Genomic DNA, 18,083 nt, shown 5'->3' on the forward strand with positions numbered 1-18,083 from the left:
GGCACTGAAGACCGCTGGGGAACCCGTCCTGGCTTTCCCTGTGAGATGGTCCCTTCTGGGTATCTCCAAGGTGAAACCATGCATCCACGGCGTCTGTGGGGGGCCGTTGTAGAGATGAGGCAAGCTTAATGCCCAGAGTTGCTGAGTGTGATCCCTGGTTAGAGTAGGCACCGAGGCGAGAATTATCGCGTCCGCTGACCCTGGTCCACGACTCTGCCGCGTCGGGAATTGAACCCTTGTCCCGGGCCGTTCTCTGCTTCCCGGTCTGTCGCCTCTAACCAGTGAGCCACACCACTCCACTTATATACTAATATAACAATGATATAATAAACTATGTTTTTATTTTATTTGAATACATTTTATTAACTTTTTTAAATGTAATCAATTAACTAACATGCATTGTTTTAATTAATGAGGAGCCACAATGTCCACCTAGGATGACGCACCTCGCTCCAACTCTGACGATTGTTGGTGTCATCACCCACCTTGAGCCCCACCAGTGAACATGAGGTTGCTAGAAACCCATGAATGTGATCACCCCACCCGAGGGATGATGCCGGGGGGGGGGGGGGGCACAGTGACTTTCCCGACAATCGCTCTACCCAAGAAGTGCACGGCATGGTGGGCTCGGTGCTGGGGCTTCGGAATGACTGCAGTGCGGACAACGAAGACCGCAGCCGACCTAAACATCGGGAGCTGGAGATCCACAAAGGGGGCCCGCGGGGTCAAACTGGGCTGCCGGCGTTGAGTGATGCAGTGGCTCTGTGGGGTCCAGGGATGGCCTCCGATGATACCAGGTGAGAGGGGTGGCCCACAACCCCTGCTGCTGAAGTAAGGCGTGTTGCAGGTGGCACAGTCTCAACAGGCATTGCGGCATATCAGAGGTGGCAGGGATCGCCACCGCCCTCGCCGCTATTACACACACAGGCAGCACCAGAGGAGGCACTGGTCTCCATCAAGCACAGACGTCCACGAGAGGTAAACGGAGACAGCGGGTACTCCTGATTGGAGTGGGGGAGGGGCCGTGTGGCACACAGGCAGCTGTACTTTAGGCCTAACCGCCAGTGTGCCTAACAACAATACGGATAGCACACAGAGGATACATTGCCCAAAGAGGCCCTATTCTATATTAATTTCCTGTCCAATCTTTTCTTCCATATCAGGATAAATTTGGAATCCCTCAAAATGTAAGCTTTCTGTTTCCAAGGCTCGTGTGCTCGTGTAGGGACAGAAACAATGACAGGATATTGATATAGTACAGTACCGGGGCAGAAGTAAGACCTTTGGCAAGGACTATTCGAAGAGATTGCAAAACCTAGAAAGCCCTGAAGAAGTTGTAGGTTAATCCCTATATGACGAAACATGTGTTGCCTGGCTAAAAGAAGAAAGAAAATGAAGGAAACAACAAATATTGATTGTGTTTTTTGAATTACCTATAATTGTTTGTTTTTGTATTACAATGTGTGCTCAGGGACATTTAATTTTAATAGGGCTCATGGTTTTGATCCCATTGGTAGGGTGTAGGGTGAATCCCTCTTCCTTTAGAGCACCAACCCAGATTAACAGGTATTTTACACTAGCACAGCATAGGTGAGCGGCACTTCTTCACCCTACTTGCATTCACCCATGATGCCAATTATAAAGAAGGGGGTGGCAGCTCTATCCTGGAACATTAAAGTGATACATAACCCCATTAAGCAGTACATAATTTTGTCTTATGCGAGGAAACACCAGGCAAGGATAGTGATGTTACAAGAAACCCAGCTGCTACCACAAGAACACGAGAAAATAAGGACTAAATGGGAGTAGACTATGGTACTCTAGTTTTACTTCCTTGGACCATGGAGTGATGCTGTGGTTGGATGCTACTGTCCACCTAAGAGCAACTGTTGAACTAAAGGCGGTGGATGGCCGGTATGTAGGCGTGATGGGCAAGATAGGAGGCAGACCCACTATGCTAATAAACACATATGCCCCAAATGTCGGTACACCTGATTTCTCTGAGACAGCGGTACAACTTTTGACACCATATGCTCACCACGATATACCTTGGTTGGGCAGCTGCAGCTGTTTCATGGACAGACATTTAGACAGCTCCAGGCCCAATGCTAGACCACTTGGCAGATCCTCCAGGGCCCTACCAGAGAACATAGACAAACTCAACCTCTTGGAGCTATAGAAGACACAGCATGGCAAGATGAGGGCTGATTCTTTCAATTCTCCCCCTCATGGGACATTCTGTAGGATAGACTATACGTTTTTTCACCTAGAACAAATTGTGCAATTTAGGCTAACCCACTACTTGAACTGAACACTATCGGATCAGGCTCTACTAGCAATAGAGCTGCCGGACCAAGTCTGTGTGGCACGAGTGCCACAGTGGAATCTACAACCTCGAGCATTACTAGACTAGGTGTTCCGGAAGGAAATTAGAGAGGTGATATATTCATATTTTGCCTTAATCATAGGTACATTGGAATCGGCTAGGGTGCTCTAGGAGGCCTTCAAGGTAACCATATGGGGGAAATACTTGGCCACAAAATACGCAGTGCACAACACCCTGGGACACACAGTCACAAAACTGGAAAGACAGATTGCAGACATCGACAGACAGGCCCCACATACTGCAGAGGTATGGGAAACACGACACAGACTGCAGGGGGAGTTAGATGAGGCCCATGAACCCTCGCGAAACATGACTACAAGCTGTATACAGAAATGCAACATGGGCAGGGAGGCAACCCTGGTAGGCTTTCAGCTTGTCTAGTTAACAGGGAGAGAGACAGGAACGCTGTGGTATCCATCAAAGATGCAAATGGGGTATCTCTGACTGTCCAAGAGTATATTGTGGCCCATTTCGCGGACTTCGCCAAGACATTATATGCACAAACAGGCTAGGATCATGATGTAGGCATAGCAACCACACTCTATGAGGCACATATCCCTAAAGTAGATGAGGATGCAAGAGCCATACTGAACGCACTACTTGAAGAGTCAGACATAAGATAGGCCATCAAATACATGGATGCGGGGAAGACACCAGGTATAGACGGGCTTAGTGTCAGGTTTTGCCAGGCGAGCATACATTGATCTGCCATGGTAGCCATTGCTGATAATGAACACAGAAGTCTTTGAAAAGGTCGTGCTACCAGCATCCCTGAGGAAAGCCAATATTGTAGTTCTGCGCAAATCAGATTGTGACTCTTACCAACCCCTATTGATAATCAATGTAGATGTGAAAATGCTGGAGAAAAGACTATCTATAGTAGCTGAGAGGATAATACACACAGATCAATCAGGGTTTGAGGGTGTTCATACAACCACCACTAATTTTCGGAAGGCCTGTCTTTCCAGGGAACAGGCAATAAAAGGCATGTACCCATGTGCAGTGGCCTGTTTGGATGCCAACAAGGCCTTTGACACTGTCTACTGGACATTTATGAAACAAGCGTTGCACAGATACGACCTTGAAGTTGATTATTTGGAGTGTGTGACGTTGCTATACATGAACAGCAGGGCTAGAGTGAAGGTAGTTCTCAGAATCTCGGACGACTGGAAGATAGAGAGGGGGACTCTTCAGGGGTGCCGTCTCTCACCACTGATATTCACAGTTTCTTTAAACCACTGTCCTAAATTATACGTCCCAGACACAGAGATGCCAGGATCCTGGTGGGAGGTAAACAGGAAGCCATCTCGCTTTATGCTGATGACATAATGCAGACACTGAGAACCCCAACGGATACATGGGGCGCGATACACAACACACTTGTAGAGGTAAAAGCCTACTCAGGGTTTCAGCTGAATGAAGATAAGTCAGTTCTCTATCCCATCCAGACAACAGTAGCCACAGAGACAAACTTAGCCAATATAAAAGTACAGACAACACCTTTTAAGTATCAAGGAATTTTCCTAAGCTCAGATATATTTGAGACCTATGCATCAAATGAGGGGGTACTCTTAGATGGCCTAGAAAAGAATGTGCGAAAATGGCTGTGATTCCCAATGTCTCTAATGGGACGAATAGTCATAAGCAAAATTATATTGCCTACTCGAGTGCTGTATGTGCTACAGCACATGCCAATGATCATCTAAATCCCTCTATCACAAACTGGATGAGTTACTCCGGCTGTTATACTGGGGACACGAGAGAGTGTGGATCAGCCTAGAGGTTTTGTGACTCCCATGGGATAGTGGGGGACCACAGGCTCCAAATTTCAGGGTATGTTCCTGGGCAGCTCATATCCAACACACAATACCATGGTTCCAGGGAGGGAATACGGTCACTATTGCAGGAATTAGTTTCTCATAACCAGGAAGCTTCTGGTGTTACCAATAGCAACGCGTAAGTATAGATTGTCCCTACTGGAACAGATCCGCACACCGTAAACCTTTGGGACCGCACAAAAAGGCAGGAAAACGACGAACACATCAACATGCAACAATTGGCCCTCTGGTGTACTGCCATAAGTTCCGCAATACCAATATTTCTACGGGAAAGAGGGAAAGGTGGTGGGCCCACGCTGTTTAGGGGACCTATTTGCAATGGCAGGATTTTTGCACTCTATGGAATGTTATGGATAGCTGCTTCCTCACGTACGCTGGTCTGGCGCCAGCCATAATGAAGGCAGGGCCGGGGTTCTCGCAAGAACCGCACATGCATGTCTTAGTTAGTCACTGGTCACTGCCAGACATGGTGGGAGAACGTAAGCTTACTTCACAATTGTATGTCATTCTCGTGCCACACGCGGCCTACCACTTCATGGCGCTGAAAACCCCATGGGAGGAGGGATATGGGTAAAGAGTTGAGTGAGTGCGATTGGGCTTCTGTGCTGGGTAATTGCAGAAGGAAGACTTGTAATGCATAATTAAAGCCGATACATTATAAATGTGTACACAGGAATTAAATCACACCACAATGGCTCCACACATTAGACCCAGAAAAGCAGAAACACAGTCCTAGATGCCGGTCAACCTCTGGGACTTATATTCATATGTGGTGGATATGCCTGAATGCGGGAGCTTTCTGGGGCAAAGTGATTCAGGTGTTGGGAGACTTGACCAAACTATCATTGTTGCTAATGATGTAGCTATGTCTTTAGGGCCTGGTGAGCCGTTCCAAACACACAAAATACACAGAAAAGGTACTAGAACTTGTCTAGCCGTAGCTGTAGGATCGTGTGATGCAGTCTAGTGGTTGGGGGGTGGAGTTAAAGGGAGGAGCAGGAACGGGAGGAGCCGGGGACAGGAACTAGGGCAGTTAGAGTAGGGACAGGGAGGACACTGGAAGTATACAATAAAGCTCCAGTTCAAAGATCCAATAGTGTCTGTATTTATTTGTAGCACGATGCTACAACTGGCGACGAGGGTGGGATCTGCATGACTGCAACCCACAGAGAATCAGGAGAGTGCCCTGTCCCCTGCAGCGTCGAGAAAAGGAGCCTGCTGCCGTGTGGTGCTACTGCCTGAAAGAAGAGGACAGCAGCAGGTGACCCTGCCCCTCCAGTGACCGTGAGGAGCCCAGAGGGAGCCACTACCACGAGCGCTGAAACGCTCGAAAGAAAGAAAGAAAAGCCATTCGCGCCGAAAGCGCGAGTCCCGCCGGATGCGTGCAACTTGGCACCCTTGAGAGAACAGGAGTCGGGAGCCCACTCCGACTCTGTCCAGCAACCCCAGAGCAAGACGAAGGTCCCCCGACGTAGAGGACGCTGTCCCCAAGAGCCTGGTGACAAGCGCTGCCGAGCGCGCTACAATTGAAGCCCGGGTGCCGTCGGAGGTCGGAAAACCTCACGCCCGATGCGTGAGCTTTAGCACGCTGTCGGCGAAGAAGAGCGGGAACTTGAAAAGTAAGGAGAAATCGGGAGCCCACCCTGATCCTGCCTAGTACCCTGGTGACCAGAAGGCGCCTGGGGCACTGCGGAAGCCCCGTGGGTGTGCCCAGAAGCAAGAGCGCTGTTCACGCCAAACGGAAGAAAAAGCTCATCCCCGATGCGTGAGACATTGCAGGCGCGCCTACCGAAGGAAGTCGGGAACTCACCCCAATCGTGCCTGGCTGCTCCGGTGCCCGAGGAGCATCTGAAGGATTGTTGAAGGTGAGCTGCATGAAGAAAATTGGCTGCCGGTGAGTGCCGAGGAACGTGGGAGCCTGGAGAGTGAATGGCAATCAAATCTCGTGGAGAACGAGATTTCGAGTACGGAGGCCATTTTGAAGTCAGGCTGTCCTCACCAATCCCTGTCGAGGCCTAGAAGCGGCCATCTTGGAGTCAGGCAAACTTCAGTTTAATAAACAAACATTGGCAACTGTGAAAAGCAAGCATTGGCAACCGTAAGGAAACAAACCTGGGGAAATGTAAAGAACAAGCACTAGCAAAGACAAGAAGAGAAATGACAAACAAGCATTGGTACATGCAAAGAAACAAACATTGATACATGGAGATAAACAAGCACTGGCAAGAGTAAGTAAACAAGCATTGGCAAGAACAAATAAACAAGCATTGGCGAGAAACAGCAAACCGGCACGTACACCGACAAAAGCGATGCAACAAACATTGGCCAACGCAAGTGAAGAAAAGAAACGAGCACAGACACATGCAAGAGCTAGGCAGAAACGATAAGTGGACACAAATAGTCACAAGCAAATGCAAGGAGTATAATAAGAAAACAAGCCCAAGCAAATGCAAGAGGCGTAATAAGGAAACATAAACAAGCACTGGAGAGAAGAAGCAAACAAGCATAAGCAAACTCAAGCAACAGATAAAGGTGATGGTGAACACATACCGAAGAGCGTAAAAGGGAGAGGAGCTGCTGAACAGAATCGCACAAGGATCAGAAGAGGGCAAGACTGCGAAGGACAGTCCCAGAGACAAGCACAACATACACTGAAGTGACTGGAGGACTTGCACTAGTGCACAGGGAACGCCCGAACGAACAAAGGTGTCAAACGTGCCCAGCGTCACCGCGGAAGAGTCGGTAGCCACCCGTCACTAGCCTGCGATTCGAAAGAGAAGGAGCCCTGTGTCTAGCACAGTGCGGCTGGATGGTGGACATTTCGGAGCGCAATAAATCCAAGTTCTATTCACTGGCGCATACTGTGGTGTTTGCAAAGATCATCAACGTCCCAGCAAATGACCAGACCGAAGGCCTTGACTAAAGAGGATCAGCTAAGAAGACGAGAAGCCGAGTGAACGGCCCGTGCCTTGCGAATATAATCGATCTGAATCCTCCTCTCATGGCGGGGGAAGGAATTGCACAACGGCGCAACCCTTCCATCAGAATACCACCCCCAGGGGTGCGGTATGATACTTGGAGTCTATGTCTCGAACTGAACCGATGGCTGGCAACATTGGGTGACTTCCTAGACGCCAATGGTGAACAAAGAGAGAGAAAATGTCTAATGCTACTCCTCCATCTGGTGGGTCCTGAGGGCCGATACCCAATCAGAACATTCTCCAAAGAAGACACAGAAATCTATGAGAGACTCCAAGAGAAGCTATGTGCCCATCTCTCCGCACAAGCAGATGTGGATCAGGACCGCATCGTCTTCAACACAGCTCGGCAGGAACCAGGCGAACCACTGCCAACCTTCATCAGTCGGTTGCAAAACCTGGTACAAGGTTGCCATTTCAACACCTTTACGAATGAGGACGCAGTTCGACTCCGGATAATTGAAGGCTGCGCAAACTCCGCAACAAAGCGCAAGATCCTGCGAGAGCATTGGTCGTTAGAAGAAATCATTAGGAAGGCTGAAATGGGAATGCACGTCAAGGCAAGAGACAGATCAACGGACCCGGCTCTGAAGGCAAAATGTCAAGATACCTGGACAGATAAATCTCGGAAGACAAACAAAACAAAAAGGAGAGAGAGGGAAGGTAGACCAGCAAAACGACAACGGGAGAGACAAAGTGACAAAGGAAGTGACGAGGAGTACTCCGAGTCAACCAGTCAAAGGACAACCTCAAGGAGTTCTTCACCCTCAAGGTGTCATTCAAAGTCTGATGAGGAGGGAGCATCAAGTGGGACAGATCGCACTCCTGGACAAGATGGCAACCTGCACAACAGGAGGGTAAGGAAGACAAACTATAGAAGAAGAGATCAAAATGGTCAACTCTGGAAATCGGCGCAGGAACACTCTTCGTCAAGTCGTGAAGATGAGTCAGAAGGAACATCCAGCAGGAGAACACACCACACACGTTTCATGGGTGTCCGAGCACCAAACAAAGGGGAAGAAGAAACAGGTCGCATAAGACGAACTGATCCTTCCGAAGAAACAGGTCGCATAAGACAAACTGATCCTCCCCAACAATGAACAGGAAAAGACCAACGCATCAATGGCACCAGTGACAACGAAGAAACTAAGAAGGAGTCGCTGACATCGCGTGAGACGGGCAAAGATGAAAAACCTCGAGATCAAACACAAAGAACAAGCACGTGGTGGCTGAACAACTTCTCAAATGAAACAACAACAAAGACAAGTCGACGAAGGCGCCCGGAGAAGCGTCTTAAAGACAACCCTGAGACAAAGAACAACGTGTCACGGCCTACTCATTTCAGAAATCCATTACTCGATACCCTCTCTAAGGAACGCTTTAAAAGGGGCATGGTCAGGAACTCCTCTGATTCAGAGAGCGCGTCTGTCCGATACTGGAAGTCGACAAAAGACTTCTCTGAACCAGAAAGCACGTCTGTTCAATCCCGTGAGTCGACCGAGTCATGGTGCCGACAACAGCCATGGCGTCAACCACCCGAACGCACCATGGAACCAAAGGACATCCTTCCCGTCAAGAGCAACATGTCACACACTAAGGTCTCTGAATACTCAGCCACTCCACAAGACAACCTGTCATGTCAGTCACAAGTATATCCAGACATAGATCAGACACCGTCACCCCTGAAGGGGTCCACGAGGCTGACTCAAAGGACATACAAAAGGAAAACAGAGACAGTGGACCTTAGTCACCGGACGGGAAGGGACCAGCCAGCCACTCCGCAAGGAAAGCCGGACATGTCAGTAGAGAGAGATCATCAGATGAGAGAGAAACATGCCTATGCACAGATAGCCCACGAGTTCGCCAGACAACCCGAGGCCGTGAATGAGTTATCGAACCAAACCAAGACAGTCTCGTCAGATAGCACCGTGCTGTCTGGTATACATGACCCTGAATTGGAGGGCAGTGTTGCCCTCGACCGGACAAGACAAAAAGAAGTAAAAGTAGATGCGGGTGCTCGGAAAAGGACCAGAACATTATCCACTCATGAAAGAGATCGAGCATCTGAACCAACAGTAGTTACACCACAGGAAGGAAACATGATGACTGCGGAATGTGAGAGTAAACAATTCACACGCAACGTGTTTAAGAATGCCCTGATTAAGACAACGGAAAGATTGACCAAAGCCAAGCCCACCACTGATTCGACACTACTGAGGCTTGAAGAACAGGCTGTCTGCCAACCCGTGTGGTGGATTGAAGAACTGCGAACACTGAGGACATTAAGCTCATTTTGTTAAGAAAGGGGGAGATGTAGGATCGTGTGATGCAGTCTAGTGGTTGGGGGGTGGAGTTAAAGGGAGGAGCAGGAACGGGAGGAGCCGGGGACAGGAACTAGGGCAGTTAGAGTAGGGACAGGGAGGACACTGGAAGTATACAATAAAGCTCCAGTTCAAAGATCCAATAGTGTCTGTATTTATTTGTAGCACGATGCTACAATAGCGAGGAAATGTATAGCACTAAGTTGGATGCCTGACTGATTACCTACCAAGAAACAATGGCTGTAGGAACTTGCACGATGAGTTCGAGAAAAATGCGGGGTAAGACACAGGTTGGTATACAGCGGGACTGACAAGGGGGTAGAATGGATTGGGGCATGGTGGAGATCCGTTTACAGCATGAAAATAAGGAACCTGTTGAGGAGAATGGGGTGGATTCTGGAGATGAGTGAAAAGTGAATAGGCCAGATGGCTTAAGACAAAGTGTGTCTGCAGGGTGTCAGCGCCAACATGTGCACTATAAAGTTTAATTCATGCTGCTTGAGTGTCATGTCCTGGTTTTCAGCGAAACACCCTTGCAAAGTAATACCTCTCTATCTGGATCTGTGGTGGAAGGGGAGAGGGATGAGGGTATTATTACCTATGTATTGTTGTTTAATTACAAAAATCAGTAAAAGAAATATGAGGAAACAAATAGTTTTAATTAATTTTATACATCACTTTTAAGATTTATTAATACATAAAAATAATTTAGGTTGGATTATTATAATATATATTTAAATTAAGTAAATATTTAATTCATAGTAAGTTAATAGTGCTGTAGCATTTTTGTTTTTTGTTTACCATTTAGAATAAATGTATAAAGATAATTTATATTAATATTTAATATAATGTTTTATGATCTTTAAGTGTATTTCATACAAGTATTGTCTTCTCTGTCTTATTGGTTTCTTACATTCCAGACTTTCGACTAAGAATTATATTTGGATCATCGTTGTGATCGAATGACCTTGGATGCAAAATTACAAATTATAAGTTAAAGTTCAAATACACTTAAATTAAGTTGTTGCTGCCAAATCCCCAGGCGGCAGAATCACAGAATTTTGTTTCTACTCTCACAACCCCTTGGTAATACATGGGGCATGGCTGCAGTAATCTACCTGACAACACACCACATGTATTTGTAAAGTACATGTTTATTTCTTGGCACATGATCATTATTACCAACACAATAGCACTCATGTTATCAGCCTCAGAACAATGAAAGGCATCATGGATCTGCATTGGTCAAACACATATTCCTAGTGTGAATTCATTAGTCCACTAAGTCACCCAGGCTAGCAAGGAATAATGCCATAGGAATTATTGTCAATGTACTTTTACCATGTTTCTGTAAACCAGGCCTTAACTCTGATTCATTAGGCAGCAGTCATTCACTATCATGTAAGCCAACTTGCATTCAAACGTGTGCAGAAAGAGAGATGTATTCTTCGATGGGACATAACACCCAGCCCTAGCAGCAGTCAGGCATGAACCATGCTGCATGAGTCCAAAATCAATGGTTATAGACAAGAGAGAAACTTGAAGGGGTCAAGTCAATCTGAAACATGCCTGGATGTGGTCAAAATCACTGGTTACAGAAAAGTACAAAACTTGAAAGATCTTAAACGATTGTTATAGAGTTATCTACTTACATTGTTCTATCGCTCAAAAGAGCCTTCAGCCATCTTATTTCACAGTGTGGAATTATTTAAAATTCCACAAAAAACATAGCATCTGAAACTGGCCCTCTTCTTCTTGTGTTTTAGAACCCCCAGTCATTCATGCAGGGATTAAAGAAATGAGGCTTTTGAAGACAACACAATCTGGATTTGAAGGATTCATCAAGGACCGCTTCACAACACTTCCAGAGGTGAAGGACCGGGTGTTTTCCACAGTTGTAAACTGCACCTGGAAATACAACAGATCTCGGGGGATGGATTTTGAAGGTTCATGGTATGTATGTTTCGTATACTAAATCTCCTAATTATGATCATGGATTTTGTAATCTTCAGCACTCCTCATTAGCTTCAGCTTTTGTGCAGAAATGTTATCGCACATCTTAGTATCCTTCATATATAACAAATGCTGTTGCCTAACTCTGCAACCTGAAATGAAACCATTTCAACACAAGAGTTATCATCAGATGGTTGTCAAACCTTCTTTTAAAACATGGCAACATATATTACTTCAAGGGGAGCCGAGTTAATCCTTTGTTGCTTATCTCTACTCACCCACTAATCCCGAAAACAAAGGATCTAAGAAAGTTGTCTGGCGTTAAGTGTGGCATTCTCTTTAAAATCTGCAATTTGTTTCAGGACATGCTGTAATTTTATAAGTATTAGTGATAAACTACTTTAATAAATAACAGATATATGAATTTGGCTCTGTTCAGTAAGATGCCTCTGAAAGTCAGGTTCTCACTTCTAAAATTAGATTTAGACTGCAGTTCAATAGATTGAAACCTGCACAGGACCACCTAGCCTTTTATACTTCAAAGGCGGTAACACACTGCTGGCAAGTAATGAGAATCTGACCTTCATTTGCTTTTTAAAAAAAACAAATTTTAATACCACGTACCCTGCTACTTTGCACATTGCTCTTCTGCTGTTGTTTTTAAAACGATTTGGGTTTTTTAAACACGAGGGGCTTGCTATTTTGCACAATGTTTATTGATTGTTCATTTTTAAAACGATTGAGGTTTTAAATTAAGGGAACATACTATAAGCATTGGCGCACGAGTGTTCTTACACTTACTCGGGCTGAGGCTTCCCCAGTCCGCCACGGCTTGGCCGATTGATGCGGAGGGAAGACCTCAGTTTGCCTCACTTCCGGGAGCCTTCTTCCGGCGAGGTTAGCGTTGCAGTCGCAACGCGCGACTATTTAGAGCCAGGCTGGGCCGAACGCGCAGCGGGCGCGCCTAAGGCAAGCTCGTCTGCGCCCGTCCGCGCCGGGACCAGGCCTAGGGCCTGTCATGCTGCCAGTCCCGACCTAGGGAACGCTAGCTGGCGGCTCTACAACCAAGCCGCCTTATTAGCCTGGAACCCGGGTGCTCATATGGGTCTAAAACGCTGCGACTTGGCTTTGGACACTGTCTGGGGGTGCCCTTACTGCAATTTTCACCTCCCTTCCTTCCAGTCAAGTTATTATTTAAGGGTTCAACAAACGCCGACTGTACGGGCAGCTTTAATTAACGCGCATTCTTTGGTGAAACATGCAGCTAATGTTTTCGAGCTCATACTCGATCACAGGCTAGACATTTTGTTCATCACAGAAACGTGGTCCAGGGAGTCTTGCGCACCTGTGGTCGAGCTGGCCGTCGCTCGTGGTTACCGACTAGCTCGGGCTGACCGTAGTACGGGAAGAGGGGGAGGTATTGCAGTGGTGTTCAGGGAAGCTTGGGCATTTGTATGCGAAAAATCCACGATCATCTTGGAGGGGGAAGCGCTTGACTTCTCCTTTATCCCGACGCCCCATTTTACATTAGGGGGGACCTTGATCTATCGCCCGCCCGGACACATCAGGTCATTTTTAAACTCCTTAGGCGAGTCCTTGGCAGAGCGAGTTCTGCGCTTTCCTAGATTTCTCATTCTCGGAGACTTCAATATTCATGTAGATTGCCAGGGGGCCCCTGACTCATCGGCCCTTCTGGATCTCCTGAGTGTAACTCAGCTGATCCAGTGGGTTTCTAAACCCACTCACGCGCAGGGTCATGTTCTCGATCTGGTGTGCTCGAACTTTGCACTAGATGTTAAAGATCCCCAGCAGGTGTTCTGGTCAGACCATGCCTTGATTCCCTTTTCATGGGACATGGGAAAGGCGTTTCGCCATGACCGCCTCCCTCTGGGCCACTTGCCCGTAAGATCAGCATTCCAGGTTTGACTGAGGCCTTGTCTCATTCTCAGGTCGCCCCTGCTGACGATCTGGAAGGGCAAGTCGACCAATTCAACACCTGGGTCAGCCATGGGGTCGAATCCATCTGTAAACCCACGTCTAGAACCCGCCAGCGCGAGTTGCCTTCTCAACCCTGGTATTCGCCTGTGCTAAGAGACCTGAAGCTAAAGTGTAAAAGCTAGAACGGCTATGGAGGGTGGCCTACTACACTGCGGTGAGGAAAGCAAAAAGCGAGTACTACGCATCTAGAATTATGAAGGCAGACAATAATGGCAAAGAGATCTTTGCCATAGTACAAAGCTTTCTGTCACCTCAAGCTGAGCGGAAATCTATCCCCACCTCCGCAGGCTGGTGTGAGGAACTTTCGTCCTTCTTTATCAATAAGATTAAACTCATTGAGGAAAGCTTAGCTCTGCCTGTTACTCCACCATACCTTCCATCGGATTCTTTTACCTGCTCCCCCCCCATTAGGTGCTTCTCACAATTTAATATGGTTGAACTCCCAGATATTCTCTCCATCCTCAAATCATTAAAATCTGGATCCCCTTCAGACCCCTGCCCTGCCAGGGTTCTAGCAGGAGTGGCTGATACCATAGGCATGGAAGTCACAGTCATAGTTAACAGGTCATTACAGTCAGCAACGGTGCCAAGACAATGGAAGGAGGCCAAGCTCCTCTCTCTGTTGAAAAAACCATCGGCTGACCCGCTCATAACGGCTAAGTACCGGCCTATTTCCCTGCTACCAGCACTAGCTAAAGTCTGCGAGAAGGTGGCCTCTCGCCAACTGAATGCCTTTGTGGAGGACTCGGGTGCCCTCCAACCAGCACAGTCTGGCTTTAGATAATCTTTTAGCACAGAGACTGCCCTTGTTGAAGTGACAGAGGCCATCAGGGAATGTCTGGACAGGGACGGCAGAGCGGCTCTGATCTTATTGGACCTCTCTGCCGCCTTTGATACGGTATCTCACCAACTTCTCCTGGCACGACTGTCACGCATCGGCCTCTCCGGGTCTGTGTGGGCCTAGCTGGAATCCTTTTTGAACTCCCGCTCCCAGCAAGTCTGGATGGCCCCTTATTCCTCCTCGGTCAGAGACGTTCAGACGGGGGTCCCCCAGGGCTTGTCACTGAGCCTGCTCCTTTTTAATATCTATATGACCCCCCTAATCTACCTGGCTGAGGAAATGGGTACTAAGATTATGGCCTACGCCGACGACACTCAGCTTCTGTTTACCTGGGACGATTCGAACACGGACACTGCAGCTGCGCAAAAATGCCTTGCAGCTGTATTCACATGGCTCGCCCATGCAAAATTAAAATGTAATGAGGGGAAATCAGAAATCTTACTATACGGGCAATTCCCCTCTCAGTTCACAGAAGCTTTGTGGCCCTCTGATTTTCCCCGCCCTATATCTGTGGGCGGCCCAGCCAAGAACCTAGGACTCTGGTTTGGGGACGACCTCAGGTTCACTGAGCATATAAAAAGACTTTAGGGGGGCATGCTTCGGGACCCTCAAGTCCTTAGGCAGATTCTTTCCTTTGCTCCCCCAACCAGCCAAGGAGATGGTAACCCGGGGACTCATCCTGTCTCGATTGGATTATGCCAATGCGCTCTTCCTCAGCATTCCGGCATACCTGACCGACAAGCTACAACTTATCCAGAATGCTGCAGCAAGACTTCTTTTCGGCATTTCTAAACAAACCAGCATAAGATCACAAATGTGCTCGCTCCCCTGGCTGCTGGTGGCCCAGAGGGTACAATTCAAGGCCCTTGTCCTAACACATCGAGCCTTACATGACTTTGGCCCCCCCTACATCAAGAAGAGAGTGGCTTTTTACATCCCTCAGCGATCTTTAAGGTCAGCTGCCCAGCGACTAATGATAGTCCCCCGCTTTCGTCTAGTTAGGATGGGTGGCCAGGCTTCTTCAGTTAAAACAGCTATCCTCTGGAATGCCCTCCCACCGGTTTTGCGTCACACTCAGGACCCAAGTTGTTTTAAAAAGCTCCTTAAAACTCACCTTTTTACACAGGCCTATTAATTCACTTTTCTTGCCATCAGTTTATTACTTTTTGCGCCAGGATGCTCGAGTAGTTGTGCGCGCTACAAATACCAATATAACATAACATAACAGGCAACAAAGACATACTAAATTATCCAATTTCCAAACCGGAATATCATATATGGGACAAAGTACCCCTGTCACCCATTATAAGGATATTGCAAATCATAAAGGAGTTCCATGACTATTGAGAGGAACTGAAGGCTGAGTTCGTTATAAGGGTATGGAACCACTAGTTGGCTGCAGGACACAGTGCTTTCTACGCTGTGAGGGCAACGGCATTGTTTCACCTGGTTTTCGGCCATGAGGGGAACGGCAAGAGTCTCCTTACACCACATGCCGTGAGGGCAACGGCAGTAGTTCCAGCAACGCCGAACTACATCTCCCAGCTGCCCTGGGGACCGGCGCAACAGTGATGCTCCCGACGCGCCCGGAGGCGCTTTAAGAACGCGGAACGCCTCCCGCCTCTCGGGATGCGAGCGGGTGGCGCCGGTAGAAGCACGGGACAAGAGCGGGACCATCCAAGGCCGTCAGAGGCCGGAGGAGGCTTGACTGGGCCACTCTCTTTGGCCCTTAGGTTCTGGACCCTTCATTTTTGTTGGAGGGATATTATCCCGTGATTGGAGAAGGAGTAGCAGAGGGACTACTGAACTGAACACTCCGCCCTCACAAACTGTAAGCTAAAAGAAGAGGGCTAAAGGGGGGCTCACTGGTCCATGGTACATGTATTAAAGTTTGGGGCTTGGAGTCTTTTTTGTGTGTGTTTGATTTAAGAAATTGGGGTAGTCAAATTCACCCAATTGTCTAAAACATAGCATGGCTAACAAAGTAAATACCCGTGCCACAAAAGCAAAATCAAATTTCTCTCTTACACTAAGGGTAATTGTTCAGGACCCCAACCCACTGCCCCCTCTTAATATACAACCTACCGCAATTGATTGCATGTTGCGGAAAGCCTTAGGGGCAGTCACCAACGAAATAGAACGCAAGGAGAGACGACTGTCGTTAACGCCTATAATTGACCCTCTCATTTTATCCCAGGATAATACCAATGAGATAGCAGTTGTTTCCCCATGCACTGGCCTTGAGTCATTTACCCAGGACATTCCTTGCGCACAGTGGGCTACTGGTGAAGTTCAGGTGACAACCTTGCCAGATAAGAAAGTCCCCACCAGTAAGAAAAGAAGAGTATGCCAGAAGAACGCACGCACTAAGAAAATTAAATCAAGGTCAACTATCCCCCAAACTAGACACATAGAGGAAGAGGTTTTTGAAGTCCAAGTGGCCCAACAGTTAGCCCCCCCAAGCTGGATGGCTCAGTTGGTTATAGATCCACAAAATTCTTTAGAACTTTTTATAGTTAGCCAGATCAAACCACTAACCAGCAGATTGGACAAATGTATAAATGATTTACATAAGAGGGGAAGGATACTGGGTAGTCCTGTGAACCCCAGTGCTACAGGTAGTATTCCCACAACAGACACCAGCCCAGTCCTTCAGCCTGCCACATCATCTGACTGTACTGTCAGCAACCAACAAAGTGTAACACAGGATCCAACATCCTTAGGTTCACTCATACAAATGAATGCTGTACCCTGCCAGGTTGGAGGCACTAGTGTTCTAGATAGGGGGTCTAATATGTTAATAGCACAATTGCAAAATAAAAAGCCATTGATTAACAAATTACCAGAGACATAACATCTAAGTCAAGAAACCAACAGAAGATTAACCAACCCCCTAACTAGTATAAATCTACTGCCCGAGTCATGCCCCTTTGTAGTGGTACTTGGGGGGTCCCAGAATTGAAGCCAGATCAGAAAGAGTCCAACCCTAAACTTAAAAACAAGACAATAGCCTGGATGAACAAGAACAGACCACTGGCAGGGAACAAAAGTGAAGAAATCTTGCATGTTAGAAGGGTGAATTGGATTGGCAGGAAAAGCAAAGACTTGGTGGGCAATTGCATAATTGTGAACTTCAGGGACATTGAATTGGTGGAGCACATATTAACTAGTGGCTCTTTTCAACCAACAAGTAACATAAGAACGTTGCCACTGGGATATTTTTATCCCATGCAAAGTGCCACCCATGACCCAAGACACTATCTGGGGTACCCGGGGATGGGCCAAAATGTCAATGGGGTTCGAAGCTATCCCACGAACGATGCTGTGGTAAAAGAACAAGATTTTTCAATTGGGCATATAGATTTAGTCCCCTTATGTCCCTAGAAGACAATGATTGACCACGAATATCATCGGATTAAGTAGCTGAGTCAATCAGTAGGGAGGGTGACAAAATTAGCTTACTGGACTGTGCAGGAAGAGGGTTGAGGGTGATTAAAAATAATGTCTCGCCACAACTCCCTGTAATCAAAGCACCTTATTCAGTGGTAAGCCCAAATAGGGAGACCCCCCAGGAGGCTGAAAAACAACTTAGTTCCCTGATATGTAGTACTCTGGACGAAAAGTTGAGGGTGGTACCAGACCTGTCACCTACTCAGAGGTCTGGGATACAAATTACACCTTCAAGGACCGAGGAAGGGCTGAGGGTCCAAAGACAGAGAGACAAAAATCTAGATAGGGAACTTCAAGCAGAGGGGGAGATAAAAATAT

The 18,083-nt window shown here is 47.3% G+C and overlaps 1 protein-coding gene across 3 annotated transcripts in view; it reads left to right on the top strand.

Annotated features, from left to right (window-relative positions):
* LOC144755616 (uricase-like) overlaps window positions 1-18,083 on the top strand; it is a 256,599-nt gene that overhangs the window by 216,869 nt on the left and 21,647 nt on the right. For all 3 annotated transcript variants that reach the window (XR_013594943.1, XM_078644737.1, XM_078644749.1), the window contains one exon: window positions 11,290-11,476. Coding sequence is in view for 2 of the 3 variants with exons in the window: in XM_078644737.1 (XP_078500863.1) it covers window positions 11,290-11,476 (187 nt within the window). In the remaining variant the exon portion in view is untranslated. The remainder of the gene's footprint in view (window positions 1-11,289; window positions 11,477-18,083) is intronic.

The sequence above is a fragment of the Lissotriton helveticus genome, chromosome 1_1 (assembly GCF_964261635.1).
Source record: "Lissotriton helveticus chromosome 1_1, aLisHel1.1, whole genome shotgun sequence".
Classification (NCBI taxonomy): Eukaryota; Metazoa; Chordata; class Amphibia; order Caudata; family Salamandridae; genus Lissotriton; species Lissotriton helveticus.